The sequence below is a fragment of the Diabrotica virgifera genome, chromosome 4, assembly GCF_917563875.1.
Source record: "Diabrotica virgifera virgifera chromosome 4, PGI_DIABVI_V3a".
In the NCBI taxonomy this organism is placed as follows: domain Eukaryota; kingdom Metazoa; phylum Arthropoda; class Insecta; order Coleoptera; family Chrysomelidae; genus Diabrotica; species Diabrotica virgifera.
In genome coordinates, this window is record NC_065446.1 from 20,313,654 (window position 1) to 20,336,084 (window position 22,431).

At 32.7% G+C, this 22,431-nt stretch overlaps 1 protein-coding gene across 1 annotated transcript in view; it reads right to left on the reverse strand.

Annotated features, from left to right (window-relative positions):
* Positions 1 to 22,431, reverse strand: part of LOC126882944 (glutamate decarboxylase) — a 264,997-nt gene that overhangs the window by 105,105 nt on the left and 137,461 nt on the right. Inside the window, exons 4-6 of the mRNA XM_050648021.1 lie at positions 21,330 to 21,448; positions 19,127 to 19,378; positions 7,451 to 7,518 (exon numbers count right to left, since the gene is read on the reverse strand). Coding sequence (XP_050503978.1) covers positions 7,451 to 7,518; positions 19,127 to 19,378; positions 21,330 to 21,448 — 439 coding nt within the window. The remainder of the gene's footprint in view (positions 1 to 7,450; positions 7,519 to 19,126; positions 19,379 to 21,329; positions 21,449 to 22,431) is intronic.

Consider the following 22,431-nt stretch of genomic DNA (forward strand, 5'->3'; position numbering starts at 1 on the left):
TTAATACCATATATGTGTTTGACCCTTAAGTCTAGTCAAGGATAAAATAAAAAAAATATAACAAACTGAAAAAAAAAACACAAAGAGTGCCTAAACCTCCGAGGTGTTGAACCGGGTTAAAGCCTTAGCGCTGTGAAAAAAAAAAGAATGTGTTTACTTTGTACGCATGTAAGAAGTTATACTTCTATTACATTATTTCAACGAAATCAATATATTTTAAACAGTTTATTTATATTTTTATTGAAATAATAAACTAATTTTAATACTTACTACTTTACAAAAATTTTTATTAAAACAATACCAAAAATTAAAAAAATAAAAGAATAAAACACACACAAACACATTGAAAAAGGCCACAAAGAAATGATTACTGAACAGTAATAATTGTTGCCAAAAATTTTAACTAAATACGTATTTTCTGAAAAAAAATTATATAATAATATACTTACAATCTAGTCCAGAAAGCCACTGCGCATCCGCTAGGAAAAATATTCTAATTCGGATTTTTTGCACAATCTTACTCAAAAAGAACTCCTTTTAACAAATTTCCATGTTGCCAGGACCAAAAGGTGGTCAAAAATTTTTTAAACGTTTTTTTTTTGTTTTTTTCCTAAAATTATTTTTATTGCATGGAAAAAAGTTTTTTTAGGTTTTTTGGATCATTCCAAACAGTAAAGGTCTTTAGTGACTTTTTTATAAAAATGATAGTTTTTGACATATAAGCGATTAAAAATTGAAAAATTGCGAAATCGGCCATTTTTAACCCTCAAAGACTATATGAAAAACTGAAAATTTGAATGTTGCCAAGGTAGGCAGATATTCTTTAAACATCGATTGATGAAATCCCGAAGAGTTTTTTGCAATACAATATTCAAAACTCCTTTGTTTTTTAATTGCGAATCAAGCGTGCGCGACACTATTTTCCACCGACAGTATGGTGCAAATGAAAGGAATAAATTCGTTATTTCGAAAATCGGCGACTTTGAGGAAAAATCCCGAAACAGGTCGATTTTTATTTTTAAGTTATGATATTGTGGCATATATGGTATACTAGTGACGTCATCCGTCTGGGCGTGATGACGTAATCGATGATTTTTTTAAATGAGAATAGGGGTCGTGTGGTAGCTCGTTTGAAAGGTTCTTCAATTCTCCATCAAGTAATGTAAACATTTACATAATTTTTTATACAGGGTGTCCTTCTACTTCTTTTTTTGTCAAATAATTTAATTTAATAAATTTTTTTTGGACACCCTGTATAAATAATTATGTAAATGTTTATATTACTGAATAGAGAATTAAAGAACCTTTCAAATGAGCTAGCACACGAGCCCTATTCTCATTTAAAAAAATAATCGATTACGTCATCACGTCCAGATGGATGACGTCACTAGTATACCATATATGCCACAATATCATAACTTAAAAATAAAAATCGAGCTGTTTCGGGATTTTTCCTTAAAGTCGCCGGTTTACGAAATAATGAATTTATTCCTTTCATTTGCACCATACTGTCGGTGGAAAATAGTGTCGTGCACGCTTGATTAGCAATTAAAAAACAAATGAGTTTTAAATATTATATTGCAAAAAACTCTTCGGGATTTCATCAATCGATGTTTGAAGAATATCTACCTACCTTGGCAACATTCAAATTTTCAGCTTTTCACATAGTTTTTGAGGGTTAAAAATGGCCGATTTCGCAATTTTTCAATTTTTAATCGCTTATATGTCAAAAACTATCATTTTTAGAGAAAAGTCACTAAAGACCTTTTCTCTTTGCAATGATCCAAAAAACCTAAAATAATTTTTTTCCGTACAAAAAAAATAATTTTAGGAAAAAAACAAAAAAAAAACGTTTAAAAAATTTTTGACCACTTTTTGGTCCTGGCAACATGCAAATTTGTTAAAAGGAGTCCTTTTTGAGTAAGATTGTGCAAAGAATCCGAATTAGAATATTTTTCCTAGCGGATGCGCAGTGGCTTTCTAGACTAATCATAAAATGTATAAAAAATAAATAATAAAAACTTACATTGTACATTACAATCCAAGCGCTTTACCATTTAGCCACCTAGACCTATTATTCATGTGGGAACATACACCAACTGAACGTTTACACCATAAACTTTTTGACAGTTGCTTATTACTTATATGAATTTAATCAAATTATTTGATTAGGCTGATTCCTTCAGTGAAGCATGCGTGCGGCCCAGAACATCTAAGGGCATCAGATACCTGTTATTGCTTAATCTCGTGTGACTAGAAGCCGCCTGTCCCTCTAAAGGCGCATTTAAATCAAAGCGAACACGAACGAACGAACGAAGGAACGAATTCGTAGGTGTTCACTTGGTCATTCGTTCGCTACAAAGTAGGGCCATTTACATTGAAGCGAACGTTCGCATTCGTTGATGATCCGGAGTGCATATTGCCCGCAGATGTTTATGGGTCAGCGCCAGTCACACATTGTGTTTAAGTTTATTTTCGTGTTTCTTGCTGGGTAAATTTTAATACAATAATAGCTTACAAAAATAGCAGGTAGCAGGTATATATTATACGCTGTTTGAGGGAGCTTAGAAAATAACATAATAAAGAACCAGCTTTCTTAAAATTCTTCCTAGAAAAAGTTACTTGCTCTTGATATTATGACTATATTATGTTCAAATAATACATTGTAAAATTGGTGTATCAAGATAAATTTGCTTTTAATTAATTTTAGCAATTAATTTGATTTGGTTACCTCATTAGTGTTTCTGGTTTGAAATTTATCCAATAAAAACATTAGGCTTTTAAAAGCAAACCACTACGAACCCTCTTTTTGTCTTTTTCGTCTAAATGATGCCAGAAGCTAATTCAGTTTTTTAGTTCAGAGACATCACAACCCATTCCTATACAAATGTTAAAACAAGCATCACTTTTTCTGTTTATTATTTTATATAGCTTCGATTTTGGGTTTCATAGGCATATTCCATATGCAAAATTATGTTTTCACAACTACACAATAAACAACCCTCTCAAACTGATGTTTGTAAATAAATTAAATCAGTACTTCTAAACGAATTCGTTCGCTATCGTCTATCCACTGTCCACATTGAAAAACGATTTCCTTTGATGATTCGCTAACTTACCGACATCGGTTGGAACATGTGCGAATGCGAACGATTTCGTTCGGTCGTGCTCGATTCGCTGTACAAATACAATAAAGTTAACGAACGAATTCGTTCGTTCGTTCGTGTTCGCTTTGATTTAAATGCGCCTTAAGAAGAATTGTGTGTACGCCGACTGTAAAAATCGCGTGCAGCAAGAGCAGGAAACTCCACCGACGGGCCTTCGGGATGTCGAATTACGCCTAGTTAGCAGGCTAGAGTCTCGTTCGTTATCGGAATTAACCAGACAAATCGCTCCACCAACTAAGAACGGCCATGCACCACCACCCACCGAATCAAGAAAGTGCTTGTTCGTTCAGAGTCTCTGAACGAACTGAAATATAGGGCAGGTTTGGTAGCGCTGGACAGGTGAGTTGTGATTGTAGAATTGTAGAATTGCCTCATCTTCTTTTTGCCCCAGCATCCGTTTGACTTGCATTTTTAGAAGCCACGGATGTGTAACCAGAAAAATGGTTCCAATAGGGTTTTGAATTTAATATTATTTTATATTTTATTAGATTGAACACTTTGACTTGAAATTATTTATCAATTTGTACTATTTACTGCAATTTTTTTTATAGATTTTATAGCTAAGTCTTGTTACAAATAAACTTACGTGCATAGAAATCGGCCCACCTAAAAAATTGGTCATTTTTGAATTCTCGTATTTCCTAAACCTGTTGGCCCATTTAAGTGATTTTTCTAATATGTTATAGCCTTATTCTTCAACAATATCGCTGTAATAATATTATTGTTAAACAGTTAAGTGTTATTTTATACCGGGTGTAACAATGATAGTGTGTTTTTTCCTCAAAGTTCGGAACATCCTGTGGAATATTCTAGGGTATATAAAATATTTAAATTAAAACTCGACTGTAGCCTTAGGCTTTCTTAACATTTTGCTTTTTGATTCATTTGCTTGTGTTGGATAATAAAAAAGTTAGGTAATTTAACAACTAGCAACGTTCTTCATTAATACAGGGTGTTTCTAAATAAGTGCGATAAACTTTAGGGGTAATTCTGCATGAAAAAATAATGACAGTTAGTCTCACAATAAAACACTGAAAAACGTTTGTTTTTCTATACTTCCACAAAATTTATTACAACTATGTTATTACTACAGCTGTTTCGGCAAAGTGCCTTTCTCAAGTGATATATTTTACAATGTGTTGGCCTTTTTAATTCTTTAACTGAAGAAGTTGAGGAGTGGGGAGCTATTTGTCTCGAGTTGGTCATTCAGAATTATATCTGTATTTTTCAATTTATTAATTTCCATTGATTCTAAAAGTGATAGCTTAAGGCCTTTATTTTGAATATGTAGAATTTGAAACTCTTCATTGAAAGAATGATTATGATCTAGAAGGTGAAGTGCGTATGTAGAAGTGTCTGTTTTTCTATTGTTGAAAGCCCTTTTGTGTTCTGCTATCCGTTTGTCAAAAGTTCTGCCAGTTTAACCGATGTAAGTTTTCGGACAGTCCCCACAAGTTAGTTTGTACACACCACTCTGTAGTTGCTTTCTCTTTCGGCTTTTATTGTTTTTAATATGTTTGCTTAAGTTGTTGTTAGTTCTGAAAGCTGGTGTTATTCCTTTCTTTTTTATGTATCTGGCTATTTTTGTTGTTATTTTGCCAGTATATGTGAGAGAGCAGAAGGTACTGGGTTCTTTCTGTGGTGGTGGATACACTAATTTCAAGGCTTTCTTATGGAGTTTTTGGTTTAAAATGTTGTTAACTGTTTGTTCGTTATAGCCATTGTTTACTGCTATTTGTCTAATGATATTTAGTTCTGTCTCGAAGTTATTTTTTGTCATAGGAATTTCTGTCAGTCTATGTATCATGCTATGGTAGGCTGCTAATTTGTGTTGTGTAGGATGGGATGATGAATTGTGTATAGTTGTGTCAGAATGGGTAGGTTTATGATATACGGAGAACTCATGTTTGTTGTGTAGTCTGGTAATCGTTACATCTAGACACATTGTAAAATATATCACTTGAGAAAGGCACTTTGCCGAAACAGCTGTAGTAATAACATAGTTGTAATAAATTTTGTGGAAGTATAGAAAAACAAACGTTTTTCAGTGTTTTATTGTGAGATAAAATGAACTTCCATCAAGTAACGGTCGAATCCATCAATTATTTAATGACATTTAGGTTTATAATCATATGTTCGCAAATGCTTCGTTTCAGAAATACGGGATGTTAAATTTGTTCGTACAATTTGACGATTTATTTATTGCTCTAAAACCACATGAGATATACAAATGAAATTGGGTAGGTTTTAAGAGGTAATTATTGTGCATTTTTTGACACACAGTTAAGAATTTTATATTCACCATTGGCGTACATACGGGTAATATGACCCGTATGCACGACAATGGTGAATATAAAATTCTTAATTGTATGTCAAATATGCGCAATAACTACCTCTTAAAACCCACCAAATTTTATTTGCATATTTCAACCGGTTTAAGAGCAGTAAATAAATCGTCAGTTTGTAAAAAAAATTCAATATCCCGTATCCCGAAAATGAAGCATTTGCGGACATATGTTTATAAATAAAACGGTCATTATTTTTCATGCAGAATTTACCCTTAAAGTTTGTCGCACTTATTTAGAAATACCCTGTATTGATGAAGAACATTGCTAGTGGTTAAAATACCTAACCTACCTTGAGTAAAAAACACACTATCATTTCTACACCCAATATAAAATAACACTTACCTGTTTAGCAATAACATTATTACAACGATATTGTTGAAGAATAAGGCTATAACATATTAAAAAAATCACTTAAATCGGCCAACAGGTTTAGGAAATAGGAGGCTTCAAAAATGACCAAATTTTTAGGTGGGCCGATTTCTATGCACGTAAGTTTACATATACAGCGTGTCTACTTAAGTTGGAAACATATGGGAAACTTTTTTATAATTAATTTTACGAAAAAAAGTTATTCTTTATAAAAAGTTCTGCTTGCCCCAAAACCTAAGATTCAGTCGTCAGATATCAAATTTTCTCAATATTATACGAGGTATGTCAAAAAATATGAATTTCGGTCAAGGGTAAAGTACATTTATTTCTCTCAATATCGAAAATTCTTATGATAAAAAGTTGTTTGGAATTAAAAACCAAGATCAAATATGCAATTACATGCTTCTTATTGAAAAAAAAAAATATTCTCAAATTTATGGATACCCAACATAGTTTTTAATTATTACAAATATGATAACTCGTTTATTATTAATTTTACGAAAAAAAGTTATTCTTCATAAAAAGCTTTGAATGGTCTAAAATTTAAGACACAACCATGATAGATCAACTTTTATTAATTTTATACGAGGTGTTTCAAACAATATGAAATTCGCTCAAGATTATAGTACCTTTATATTTCACAATATTTCAATTAGAAGGATGTAATTGCATATTAAAACATAGTTTTTAATTCTAAACAACTTTTTTAATAACCGTTTTCAATATTGTGAAAAATAAAGATACTTTATTCTTGAGTGAAATTCATATTTTTGGACATACCTCGTATAAAATTAATAAAATGTGATATCTGATGGTTGCATCTACGGTCTTAGGACATACATAGCTTTGTATAAAGAATACCTTTTTTCGTAAAAGTAATAATAAAAGAGTTATCGTGTGTGTATTAAACAAAAACAAAGTTAGTATCAATAAATTTAAGAAAAATTTGAAAAATATTTTTTTCCAATTAGAAGCATGTAATTGCATACTTGATCTTAGTTTTTATTTCCAAACAACTTTTCATAATAAGAATTTTCGATATTGAGAGAAATAAAAGTACTTTACTCTTGAACGAAGTTCATATTTTTTGACATACCTCGTATAATATTGACAAAATTTGATATCTGATGATTGAATCTTAGGTTTTAGAGCATGCAGAACTTTTTATAAAGAATAACTTTTTTTCGTAAAATGAATAACAAAAAAGTTTCCCATATGTTTCCAACTTAAGTAGACACGCTGTATATTTATTAGCAAACATAAAGCATAGACTAAAAGTATAGAAAAACAAAATCTAGTAGATTGACGCTATAAATTCGGTTCATTAGCTAAGCGATAGCACAAAAAGTGTCACGTAAGAACTTTAAAGCTTTAAATCTACCACCTTTCACTCTTTAGAGCGGCCTTTGAATGATTAATGATAGTATAATTAATTATAGAACCGTCAGGCGCTAATTGCGGTTGACTTTTAAGTAAAATTTAATTGTCTCCTTTACCCTAGAGTAGAGCGTAATGAATTCTTAATTGAACATATTGAAACGGGAAATAATAAATTGTATTACTTACCTCTCAATGCCACTTAAACGCGGATGCCTATATTTCCTGGAGAGAAGGAGACCTCCACCCCAAGCTGCCTGTATTAAATTACATACTTAATTACATGATTAATTATAATTTTCAAAGTAAGGTTAATTATAGATTAAATTAAAAGATTACATTTCATAAGCTAAGTTAAAATTAATTTTCTAATTTAACGTTTCTTATCTCTGGTAAGTATGCTAGAGCTATTAATTATCTTATGTTTGTTAATTAGCTTTAAAAATCAATGCTGTTTGCTAAGAACTAATTGCTATATAGTTTTAGCTTGGTTGAACATAAGCTATAAAATATTTTTCCACACAATTTATAATAGTCCAAGTAAAGAAGCTAAAAATAGGACAAAACCTCGCAATTTTTACAGAATAGATCGATTTGCTTGAAAATTTGAGAATAAGAAGTGGATAGTTCAAGGATCAAAATCTATATGGGGCCAAAAGGCGCTTTTACCATAGGGGTGGTTGCCACCCCATCTCGGGGGTGAAAATTTTTAATTTTATTTTGATCATAAAAGTTAGTAAAAACGTTCATTATAAGCAAAAAATGTTCTATACATTTTTTTGATAAAATTAATAGTTTTCGATTTATTCGCTATCGAAAGTGTTAATTTTATATCGAAAAAATAAATGTTTTTATTCAGTTTTCTGCTAATAACTCAAAAACTTTTCGTTTTATCAAAACAACTTTGCTTAACAAAAATGTAACTTTTGAAAAAATAAACAAAACTGTTTTTTTAATATTTTCTTTAAGACCAATAGTAGTCGAGCCATACTTTATTATATGTTAGCTCTTCTTCGTCAAATGCTAAATATTGTAGTTTCAAAGTCAAAAGACGGGAAAACTATGCATTTTTCGAGGAAAACTTGTTTAAACTAATTTAAAGTATTTAAAAATATCTATCTCCAGAAATAAAAAATAGTCCATAGCTCAAAAATTAAGTGACTTATAATAAAAAGAATGTCAGTCCCTATTTTTTCAGCGAAAAAGTGATCGGAAACTGCCCGCTTCTTACCACCCTAATTAAAATTATTCATTGACCTTATTTGGTCTTCTTTATTTATGTATTATTAATAGGTTCTAGAGGTTTGACCGGCTTAGAATAATCAGTTAAAAAAATGGAGTTACAAGCGAATAACGAATTTTTGTAGATTGGTAATAAATGCCATTTTTTTCAGAATAGAAAGATTAGCATTAGAGATTTTTTTTTTATTTTTTTTTTTTTTTTTTTTTTTTTTTTAACATCCAACGTTTATTGCAATCTGTCTGATCACAAACAATAAGCAATACATAATATTATTGAAAAATAACACAGATGGAAGCCGCCCAGTGGCGAGCACCCAGTAAGACATATAACATTATAATTTTAAAATAAGACATAACAATTACTTGGAACATAATACATAGATAAAATTTAGTATAGTGGACAGTTCAGACAATAAAAATATGATTATTAAAAGTCTAAGGAACATGAATAAAAATACGAAAGAAGTTTAAAAATCACTAAAACTAAAACATGATTATTTCACTGCACTATGACACTGCACTCTGTTGTTGCTCTGATGTCCAGATGTACTAGAGGTCCAAAGGGTCAGGTCTTTTTAATCGTCTTTCATGAGAAATGTTGAGCAGGTCCGTGGCGAGTGGATTTGGATGGCAGGATAGTCTTGTCTTGTATCTAGAATTTACAGCAGATATTGCTTCGCTAACTGTTGGTAGCTGTAGGTCGTGGTGCAATCTCTGGTTCGTAACATACCAAGGGGCATTGCAGATCTGGCGCAACACTTTTGATTGGAACCGTTGAAGTTTTTGAATGTTGGTATTACTAGCTGTTCCCCATATTTGTGCTGCATATAGCCACACCGGTTTTAAAATACATTTATAAATCATAATTTTGTTCTCCAGGCTAAGATTTGATTTCTTACTCATGTACCAATACATTTTCCTGTAGATTAGGCCGAGTTGAAGACGTTTCTTCCAGATGTGGGTGCCCCAATTAAGTTTACTATCTAAATGAATTCCCAGGTATTTTACGGCGGTATTGACTGGTAGTGGAGTGTTATTTATAGAAACCGGAGGCGCGACACCTTTTTTTAAAGTAAATGTTATTTGTGTGGATTTTAAACTGTTGACTTGTACTCGCCACAATTTAAGCCAGCTCTCTAGTTCAGTCAGATGATTTTGCAATACCTCGGATGCTTCTGTTGCTATAGGATTTGAAGCCATTATAACTGTGTCATCCGCATATGTAGCAATTGTTGTATTAATGGTGGTTGGAAGATCCGATGTGTATATTAAGTAAAGTGTTGGTCCTAATATGCTTCCTTGTGGAACTCCAGAACATATTGGAAACAGGTTAGTAATTTCCCCTCCTCTTTTGACTTGAAAAAATCTATCTGTCAGATAGGATCTTAATAGTGAACTTATGGGATAAGGAAATATGGATTTAATCTTGGAGATAAGACCTACATGCCCAACTTTATCGAATGCCTGTGAGACATCTAGCAATGCAGCTGTACAGTAATTTTTGTGTTCGAGCGAATTTCTGATAGTTTTTACTACCCTATGAATTTGCTCGATGGTACCATGTTGTTTCCTAAAGCCAAACTGATAATTAGGTAAAACATTGTTGCTGTCTAATGTAGGCTCTAGTCTTCTCAGGAAAAGCCGCTCGAACACTTTAGATATAATAGGCAACAAGCTTATTGGACGATATGAAGATACTTCCGCGTGATCCTTATTAGGTTTTGGGATTAGAACAATTTGAGCTACTTTCCATTGGAGTGGAAAGTAACCTGTTTTTAATATTGAATTAAATATATAAGTAATTAAGCTTACACCTTCGTTGGGTAGATTTTTTAGGACCAAACTAGATATTATATCATACCCAGGTGACTTCTTATTCTCCAGATTATCAATTACTTCTTCTACTTCAGATTTCTTGAAAATTTTAATAGGCGGAGCCATTTGATATGGTGCGTTTATGAATTCATGAATATCTTCTTCTTCTTCAGCTGAGACTTCCCTCTGATGCGGTTGAAATACCTCGCATAAATGATTTGCGAAAGTATAAGCTTTATCTTTGTCAGTTTTAGCCCATGTGCCATTTAGTTTCCTGATTGGCATATTAATTTGTTCGTTGTCTTTAAGTTTTTTTGTTAGTTTCCACAGAGAATAATTTGTATCATCTGAAGGTGAGAGGTTCTTTAAATAATTGTTGATTCCATTGTCTTTATGTTGGATCAAGTTTCTTTTGAGTAATCTGCAAGCTCTATTAAAATGTGTTTTATCTTCTGGGTGTCTAGTGAGCTGCCACCTCTTTCTTAGTTTTCTTTTTTCCAGTATAAGTGTATTTATGTGAGCAGGATACGACTCGGAGTTGTGTGTGTAGGTAATTTCTGGAGTGGACGACCAAGCAGCTTGCTGAATAACTGTAGTTAAGTGAGTGACTGCATTTTCTATGTCCCTGTCACTTTTAAGAGGCAAGTTTAGGTTAATGGATGATTTTATTTCTTCTCTATACCTACCCCAGTTTGTTCTTTTATTACACAGTGTTAGAAGTTTAGGACAATTGTGAATTTGGCTTTGTAGGTCTATGAAGAAAGGGGAATGATCCGATGATAGGTCAAAAGAAGGAGAAATTTGGATATGGGTGTGTGTTATTCCTTTTAATATAGCGAAATCAATAAGATCAGGAATTTTTTGTCTATCAGTGGGCCAATAAGTAGGCTGTCCAGTAGAGAGAGAAGTTAAATGATTCTCATTAATACTTTTTAATAATTCTCGCCCTCGTGAGGTTATGATTCTGGAGCTCCATTTGTGATGTTTGGCATTGTAATCTCCAGCAGCAATGAAACGGTGTCCGAGTATCTCAAAGTATTCAGTAAAATGATCAGCTTTAATTATTTTATTCGGTGGACAGTAAACAGCAGATAAAATAATCGAGCCTTGTGAATCTTCTACCGACACTGATGTAGCTTGAATGTTGACTCTGCTAATTTTGTTTATTTCATTATGCTTAATATTATTTCTTATAATAATTGCCGTACCTCCATGGGCCTTTCCTAATGGATGTTGAGTTACGTAGGTTGAATATTTGGGAATATTAAAATAACTCTTAATAGTCATGTGTGCTTCGGAAATAAACATAACATCTAGATTATGAGAATAAATAAAAGCTTTTACTTCATGAAAATGATTAGTTAAGCCATTGGCATTCCAACAGCACATCTTAAGTTTAGTGTTAAAGATTAAGCTTAGATATCAGAGACATTATTAGATCAAACATCTTATCCATTCTTTCCATTAGTTTATGTACCACAAGTTCTAAATTGTTTTGTATATGTTGGGGAGTTGCTGTTTCTATTTCATGAGTAGTCTCATTTGTGTTAGTTGTATTTTTATTATCTTTTCCTGCAGCAATGTTCGCATAACTGATATTTGGTTGAGTGATTGACGAATGTGCAACACGAGGTGGTTGACTTGCGTTTTTTTCTCGAAGCGATGGAAATTTTTTCTTTTGCAGTTCTTTGTATACAGAACATCCCTTGTAGCTTGCAGGATGATTTTCTCGACAATTTACACATTGGACCTCTTTTATATTCTTTTCTTTTGGACATTTAGACGATAGGTGATCTCCTACGCATTTTACGCAGCGCGGACTCCTGTGGCAATAATTGTGTGTGTGGCCAAAATGTTGACATCTTTGACATTGAGGTAGTTCCCTCTTCGGATGCGGTGCCTCAACTGTGACAATATTGTTGAGTAATTTCGTGATCTCATATATATCTTTATTATTGCTGTGAATAGCCAGTTCTATATTAAATAGCGGCAGATCTTTCTTTGTGCCTCTTTGCTTAATATTAGAGATGTTCAGTGCAGTATGCCCGAGATCCAGCAATGCCTTTTTAATGTCGTCTGGATCTGTTGAAGGGTGGATATGACGTATAACAACTCGGAATCCTCGGTTTTGTTTTAGTTGGTATGTATGGTACTGAGTATTTTTTTCTGATAGAGATTTTACGATTATTGAGTAGGTTTTTGATGAATCAGCTTGAACCTTAATTTGTTTGTTAGCAAGACATTTTAAAGTATATTTCCCTGGAGTTATCTTCTGTAGTAATTCCTGTAGTGGTTTGATGCGTTCAACATTTTGTATAAATATGGGTGGTGGCTGATCCTCTCTTCGGTCTTCCAACGTTACAACTTCTTCACGAAATGTATCATCTTCAAGTAACTCGTATCTGTTAGATGTATGAACAGTTTTACTCAGCCAATAATCATTGAGTGTAGCTTGTTTGGTTTTTTTCAAATCAGGACTATCGTCATTGCGTTGACGTTTATTATGGTGGACTGCTACCCATTCACCATCACTTTTTGCTACATCTGCATCTGGGAGATGTTCTTGCGGTTTATCTATTTGAAAATTTGTTAAATGTGATTGTAGATCGTTGTTGTATGTTTTGACAATTTTCTGCTGTTCATCTAGTGGATTGGAACTGTCTTTTTGAGTGCTTACAGGTGGAGGAGTTCGTGCTAAGCTGTTTCTTCTAATTGCTGGATTTATGTCCTCACTGAATGGATAACTAGTAGATTGTTCCTGGTTATGGTGTTGGTAACTCATAGTTTTCCCCTAGTTCTAGCTAGGAATTTTTAAAACATTCCGACATATTTTGATAATATACTGGCCTATTTTCTCTATATTTAGGTATATTTATGTTGATAAACTTAGTAATTAAATATGTAGTAGAAATTACTTACTGGATAATTATTTTAGCATTAAACACTAACAATTTTTTGGCTATTGAAGATAGGATATATATGAGCATTAGAGATAGGAAAAAATATTTAAATATAAAATTGTAGCTTATTTAAATTTTAAAATTTTAAAATTTTAAAATTTTTTCTACGGTAAAAATTGAGTGAGCTATTGGCAATTAAAACTTTTAATAACATGCAAAAACCACCTTTACCAACCCTTTCAAAGTCACCGCGTTTTGCAACTGAGGAATTAAAAAGGATTTAGTATTAATAGCCTTATAGATCTTGCAAAAACCTACAAAATTATTTTTTACCAAACTTTCTAGGATAAAAAATAAAGAAGTTACGGTAACAAATCAATATATTTTTTTGAAAAAAAAAGGAGAAATCCAATTGGAAGCATAATAATGTAAGTTAACGGTGTTTTTAGTCATTGCCCTTACTCATTCTTCTTTATTTATGTAATATTAATAGATTCCAGAAGTTTGACTGGCTTACAATGATTAGTTTTAAAAAAACTGGAGTTAAAAGCGAATAACGATTTTTGTAGTTTGGTAAAAAATGCCATTTTCTTCAGAATAGAAAGATTAGCATTAGAGATACGAAAAAATGTTTCAATATGAAATTGTAGGTTATTTAATTCCCAAGAACTTGGTTTGAAAAAATTTTTTCTACGGCAAAAATAGAGTGAATCGTAAATGAGTACAATTGGTAAAACATTGATTTTTTCGATATAGAACTAACAATTTCGATAGCGAATAAATCGAAAACTATTAATTTTATCAAAAAAATGTATAGAACATTTTTTGCTTAGAATGAACGTTTTTATCAAGTTTTGTAGCCAAAATATAATAAAAAATTTGGGTGGCAACCACCCAAATGGTAAAAGCGCCTTTCGGCATCATATAGATTTTGATCCTTGGACTATCCACTACTTATTCTCAAATTTTCAAGCAAATCCATTATGTAAAAATTGCAGAGTGAAAAGCTTCGGTTCCTGGACTATTATTCATACACATTTATACACACATATTATTCATACACAAATTTCAGTCGACATTCTGAGGAAATAGTTTTTGAATATTACTACTGATATAGATCTGGATCATCAAAAAAAAAAAAGACGATATATTAATCCAATTTTAGGACTATAACAAAGCCTAGTGAGTAAGCTTGGTAGATCTATCAAAATAAACAGGCTGCGGTGGCTAGATCACTTAGAGAGAATGAATGAGTTGGAGCTGTCGAAACACTTTTATGGCCAGAGACCGCTTGGAGTGAGGAGAAGAGGCAGGCCCAGAACACAATTTACGAAGAACCAGGTGGAAGACGAAAGTGCGGACTTGATAAACCAAGGAGGAGGATAGGAAGGAATGGAAGCTGATTTTGGAACAGGCCAAGACCCAGCATGGGTTGTAGAACCAGGATGAGGCATGCTAAGAAAACGAAGTCAATATAAAACCCACTTGTAGATATATTACACATGTGTATGTCCAAAATTTTGGAATATTGGAATATTTCATCTTTTTATTGATTTTTATATGTAAACTCTTCTGAATAGTTAAACATCATTTTGTTTCAATTCTCAACAATACTTAACAAATTTCAAAACCAGATAAACGATATGCAAAAAATGATTTATTCTCTTAGAGTGAAAAATTTACAATGTGCAACTTACATTTAAAAATAAATTAGTATAGAAAAAAATAATTTTTAATAAAACTAATAATTAGTATTTCCTCCATTGTCCTGTGTGCGTGTCTGTAGGCGATTTGGCATGCTGCCGATTAACTGGTCGAGCTGGGCTTGCGGAATTCTCTCCCATTCTTCACGAGCAGCATCTTTTAGTTCTCTAAGTGTAATAGGAGGATTGTTTCGCTTCTTGAAGCGTATTCTCAGAATGTCCCAAGCATGTTCAATAACGTTCATGTCGGAGGAATTCGAGGGCCACTGTAATGTAGATATTCCTTCTTCTTCCAGAAAATTTTGTACTGCTGCTGTTCGATGAGGAGGTGCGTTGTCATGCATAAACACAAATTCATCACCTACTGCCCCTCGGAATAGACGTATGACAGGATTTAAAACTTCCTCGATATACACAGCACCAGTGACTCTTCTCTCCAGAACCAACAGTGGCGTCCGTGTACCACTCATAATATCACCCCAAACCATAATACTGCCACCTTCAAATGGGACACGCGGTTAGGCTGTTTCTAGTCGGGCTTGTCGTCCTGGGGCCCTCCAAACCAGTGTTCTTCGTGAATCAGATACCAATCCAATTTTTGACTCATCAGAGAACATCACGTTATTCCAGTTAGGACCATGGTGCACCATTTCTCTAGCCCATTGCAATCTTACTATTTTGTGTTGGTAGGTTAGTTTAGGAACATTTAAGGGTCTTCTACGATACAAATTTATTGCATTTAGTGTGCGTGTTATTGTTTGCCGTGAAATATTCAGTCTTTGAAGCCAAGAAATTTTTCTGGATATACCACTTGTAGATTCCAGACGATTTCTACGAGCTATCAATGTTATCTGCCGATCTTGCGCTGCTGTTGTACATCGACTTCTACCACTTCTGGGACGATCCTTGACGTCATTTGTATCTTGGATTTTTTTTGAATTTTCGATACAGCACTCCGAGTAACATCAACAATATTCGCAATATCACTTTGACTAAAGCCCTGTTGTAACAACGCAATTACCCTAGATCTGTCAAAATAAGATATCATGTTTCTAGGGATTTTTAAACGGCTTCAATTCAACTTTAAATAAAGACTGAAATAATATGTAAATACGCTAATCAGTTGAATGTGACCAAAATGATACAAAAACGACTGAAATTTTTTGCCATTTTCTTTTAAAAACTCTCTAGAATGAATATCAACAACAGTTTTGAAACCACCATAGTTTCAACTTGGTCTCAAATTACACAATCTTTACTGGCTGATTGGTCACAAATCATCACTTTCGATGAAAAATAAAGTACTTGTCTACAAAACAATTTTGAAGCCAATATGGAGTTACGGGATCCAACTTTGGGGTACTGCATCAAACTCCAATATCGAAATCTTGGAGAGGTTCCAGTCGAAGGTTCTTCGAATAATCACAAATGCCCCATGGTATGTTGCAAATAATATTATTAGACGCGATCTAGAAATTGCAACAGTAAAAGAAGAAATTACTAACTTCGCACAGAAATACGAAGACAGACTGACACAACATCCAAATATACTAGCCAGAAACCTGATGAGACTACCAGTCAGACGAAGGCTTAGACGAAATACACCTAGTGATTTACCATCGCGATTTTAGTTATATGTATGTGTCGTAATTCCCAGAGACAAACAATTTTATATCTATGTAAAATATTTGTAAAGAAAATGATTAATGAATCATTTTCTCCAATTCACCTACACTAGTGGTCACAACATTTACTCATTGTAACTTGTTTTACAGATTGTAAATAAATTGGGAGGTTAAATAAAAAAAACCATAGTCGTAGATATATTATTTGTACGTATTCCAAACTTTTGGACATGTGTGTATAATGTTTAAAATTATATATAAACAATATACTAGAATTAGAACTAAAGCTAGAATTAGTTATGAATATATCTTCTCATTTGTTGCATTCAGGAGACGATAAAGTGACGAAGCGGTTCCACAACTGTTGGGAATTCGTTCTCTGAACGTGGCGTTACTTGTGGAACGTGTTACGGAACGGTCGTCATGATAGTGAGCTCATTTAAATTCCGCTACCTCCGTCCAACGTATGCTACTTTTGCGAAGTTGTCGATAGACTTGTTGAAAGATGGTGTCAAGTACTAATTATTAACAATTGGAAAATAGCGCAGACGACATGTTCTTTGACCATGATTATCAAGTAAAAACAATTTATTATGCAAAGGCAAGTGCATATATAACCTCACATATAACAGAAAATGATAGGCCGTCACGAATTTAGGGAGCGGTGCGTTCACAAAATGAAACACAACTATTACCACTCCATCGGGAATTGCTTCCTCACTATTTCGTCTCCTGAATACGACCATTATTACACATTATATGTGAATATATTATACGAAGTCACTTTTATTGTACAGACTACTCTGATTAGATTTTTTTGCTTGCTCTTCACTACTTTTGACATCTAATTGTCTAAACGTATTATAGACCAGTAAGGATCTGCGAAAAAACGTCTATTTTTGGATGTGAGAGGTGGCATTCGGATTTTTGCAGATAAAGTTAGGTGACACCTTCAGTAATAATAATTGACTTATGCTCCTTCCCAAATATGCCCGGAACGTTAATAAAAAAATTAAAATATTTAAAAATTTCGAAAAACATCGATTTTTTTCTGCTTTCTTTGCTTATAACTTTAAAACGATTCGTTTTGGAACAAAGTCGTAGAAAAATAAAATAAAGATAATTGAATTTTGTATGATATACGACTGGTAAAAAATGTGTTCAGGTATTACCTTTTCTGCAATATAGCAATAAATACAAAATAAGGGGGCAAAATAAGTCTGTTGTTATTCAATATTTTTTAAACACTTTAGTGGCACTTAGAACCTTAGTAATTCGTTTGGGAAATTCTTTGCAACATACTTAAATCGTGTACCAAATTTCATTAAAATCGACTTAATAGATTTTGCATAATAAATTTGCAATAAAAATGTTTTTAAGTTCAAATATTTTAAAATCTTTCTAAACAAAAAGTAGACCATTTAGAAGTTGGCTAATTTTTTTACATATAAAGAGGTGCTTTACCTATCTAATACACTTTACAGAATTAAAATCGGATTATTTAAGGGGCCCCAGCAATGTTTTAAATTTATAAACAATTTTTTTTCTTATAAACAAATAGCTTTGTTTAATAATAAAAAAATTAATTTTTAGCAATGCAAATAATTACAACCGGTAAAATTTGACTTAAACTTTCAAATTCTGTCAGCAGAATTGCTATTTTATTTTTTAATCAAACGTTATTCGCGTTCAAAAATTGCAATTTCTCGATTTTTTGAAAGTTCCACCGCGTTTATCTCGAAAACTATGCATCCTACGAAAAAACTTGTAAGAAAATTTTTTGCTTAGAAGTACCCAAGAAATACAAAAAAAATGTTTTATTTTGCGAAAAATCAATGTTATGTAATTCCTCAAGTTCTTTGTTTATAACAATCTTATCGACAACCGGATCAACTGTTACCCAAAAAATTCGTGTTCTACGGGTCAAAATACATAAAAAACTTGGGTAGGTCCATCTAAATAAAGGAGCCCGTAGCACCCCCTCCTGGCCACAGCACTAATTTGTTTATAAGCCAAAAATTTGTTTATAACTTTAAAACATTGCTGAGGCTGCTTAAATAATCCCATTTCAATTCTGTAAACTGCATTAGATAGGTGGAGTACTTCTTTATATGACAAATCTTTGTACGTTCTAGTTTTTGTTGTGCAAGATTTTAAAAAATTTTAATTTTTTAAAAAAAGTGATGGAAAATCATTGAATAAGAACAGGCTTGTTTTGCCCCCTTATTTTATATTTATTGCTATTTTGAAGCAAGGGTGATAAATTAAGACATTTTTAACTAATCGCATCTGATAGAAAATTTAATTATCTTTGTTTTATTCCTATAGGACTTATTTCTAAAATGATCAGTTTTTAAGTTATAAGCAAAAAAAGTAGAAAAAAACGAAATTTTTTGAAATTTTTAAATATTTTATTTTTTTTTTATTAATGTTCCGGGCATATTTGAGAAGGAGCATAAATCAATTATTATTAAAGAAGTTATCACCTAACTTTATCCGCAAAAATCTGAATGCCACCTCTTACATCCACCTAAAAACAGATGCTTACTGGTCTATTAATATTTATCACGAAAAACTTACATCAACATGGAGCCACATTCCGTATTTATTGCAGATATCAGCAAGCTCATTGATAGGATCAAAAGCACCCAAGACGGTCGTACCAGCAGTGCAAGCTACGAAGAAGGGAATATGACCTTTATTTTTCCTCTCTACAACAAGCCTTTCAAGCTCTTGAGGAATCATGCGGCCGTGTTCATCTGAAGGAACCATCACGCAATTATCGGTTCCCAGGCCGCAAACTGACGCGCAGGATTTGACTGAATAATGACTCTAAAAAAATAATTAATTATTAACCTTTTGTATAATATAAAAACAATAAACTAGTATAATGTTTGTTGTGTGCATATTTATTAACAACATTATATATGCCGATGACACAGCGATAGTGTCAAATAACACCGAAGATCTTCAATGTCTTTCAAATGATCTCAAATGAGCATCATCTCTTGCAAGTGAAGCCATGGGTTTGAAAATAAATATCAACAAAACAGACACAATAATAATTATAGGTAGAAATAATTACCCAATTGCAAATATATACAAAGTGAGTGTTATGTATGGAAACACTCAATTATCTCGGAAACGGCTTGCACGATTTTTATAGATTTTGGTGAGTAAAAGTTTTCTGAGGCGGCCGATATTATAGTGGCAATTACATTGTTGCCAGATTTTCTGTTTTTCTGGAAATCTAATGAACTTTCTTATTTCAAACGGAACACCCTGTATATTTTTTGCGTTTTGAAGTCCTAAAGAAATACTGATTATTTTTTATGTTATATTCCCTATACCTAAATGCCATAATTTCGGAGTTATTGCTACATTTATTTAAAAAAAAATTTTTAAACACATTATAAAAATCAATTTTTTTTGGCTCGGGTAAATATTAATTTAGGTTCTTTGGATCATTGGGAACAAAAAAGATTTTTTGTAATTTTTCTATAAAATTAATCTTTTCTGAGTTATAAACAATTTAGAACAGAAAAAAATCGAATATTGGCAATATTCAAGGTTCAAAAACACAAATAAAAAATAAAATTTTAGAAATTACGAAGTACATAAATTCAAGCTCAACCCTTTTTCTAGGAGCTCGCAATAAGAGTTTTTGGCACGTTTTATTCTACAACATCGCTTTTTAATTTGTTAATAAAGCGCATATGAGAGGACGGGCAATCGGGCTGTATTAACAAATAAAAAAAATATTTTAATATAAAACAAGTTCAAATTACTTATCGGTATCTGATAAAATAAGGCTTAAACTTGAATTTGGGTGCTACGCAGTTTCAAAACTAATAATTTTTATTTGTGTTTTTGAACCTTGAAAATTGTCATTATTCGATTTTTTTCAGATTTAAATTGTTTAGAACTCGGAAACGATTAATTTTATAGAAAAATTACAAAAGATCATTTTTGTCCCCAATGATCAAAAGAATCTAAAATAATATTTACCCGAGCCGAAAAAATTGATTTTTATAGTTTGTTTAAAAATTTCTTTTAAAATAAATGTAGCAATAACTCCGAAATTATGGCATTTAGGTATAGGAAATACATATAACATAAACATATTCAGCATTTCTTTAGGATTTCAAAACGCAAAAAATATACAGGGTGTTCCATTTGAAATAAGAAAGTTCATTAGATTTCCAGAAAAACGGAAAATCTGACAACAATGTAATTGTCATTATAATATCGGCCGCCTCAGAAAACCTTTACCCACCAAAATTTATAAAAATCGTGCAAGCCGTTTCCGAGATAATTGAGTGTTTCCATACATAAAACTCACTCTGTATGTAGCTCGAGAAGAAATCGAACAAGGCAGGCATTTTAAACACTATGCTAAACTAGAGTTAAGACTATAAGACTGAAAAAGAGCAGAATAGACTAAGCCAGAATAGGTAGCCAGGTGAACAGGTGACTGCATATTGTAGAGTCCCTTTCGCCTCCTTTATTAGTCGTCTGCTTGCCTTGTAAATTGTAGAAGGCATAGATGGAAGTTGTACCAAGAAATTGGTTCCACGGTAGATGTCTTCAGATTTTCGGATCTGGGACTTCTCTTTTCGTACTATTTGATGGTTTAACAAAGCAAACCACAATTGGAATCGGTACTACCTTATTATTTATATCCGCAATTGGAAACTTTTGATATAATTGGTCTCTCCATAGTCTTCCATGAATAGGGCAAATATAAATAGATTAAATAAAACCTCTATAATTTATGACTTACCTGGTCTGACGTAAACATAACTAGCTGACCTTGGATAGTAGCAATTCCTTTTTCTTTGTAGTTGGGGAACATTTTATGTCTTGCTGCCAAGAAAGCATAGAGGTTGGATATTGAACCACCTAAAAATACATAGAGATTAATTTAAAAATTTCAAATAAATAACATTTAAAATAAATAAAATAATAGACATAAGGTCAATTTTACGCCAACCAAACCCCTGTAGGTACTACCTCGACACCATAGTAAATGAAGAAGGGACCAACAACCAAGAGAATAGAGTACACATTGGAAAAGCTAGATTCACCTTCAATCGTGCTATTCTTTAATAGCCACAACTTCTCTCTTGGCTTAAAGGTAAGAATTCTGCGATGCCACGTATTCTCTGTTTTTTTTATGGTGTTGAATCCAAAAATTGAACGAAGATACAGTAGAACCCCGCAAATCCGAACCAACGGCAAGTGAGAAAAATTCAAGACAAAATTTAAAAACATGTTTATGATACAGAGTAAAACCAGATAATTGAACAATCTAGGTTTAATAGGTCTTTGATTCCGTAGCTTTTTTCTGGCGCTGGAAGTGTAGCGAATTGACGCAGCGATGATAAACTATTTACATATAAACATTACATCTACTGGTAACGCAGCAGAGTTATGCTCCACGTAACGTAGAGCCACACCCAGAGCTTTAGTGGCATCTGCGTGTGACACTCGATATGGCAGGGAAACTTCTTCCTCGCTTTCTTCATCTTCATTAGTCATTAGGGTTGCCTTGAGGTTGAACCAAGTCTACAATGTATTCATCCGTAAATTATTGGTGCCCGTTGTCGTCAGCTTCAATCCATTCTGTAATTGCACTTTCTTCTTCGTTTTCTCATCCTGTTGTTGTACGACTTCCAGAAGGTCACCTTGTAATGGAGCGTGGAAAAATGGAGCTTCTTCAAATTGTAAATCTTGCCATGGAGTTAGCGACTAAACACAAATGATGACACTGGCTCTGCATCAGTGACATTAATCTGAGATGGGTGGAAGAGGGAGAGAGACAGGTGCAGCGACTGAAAATCAACGACAAAGTAAACTTTGAATTATTAGTTACGCTAACTTTC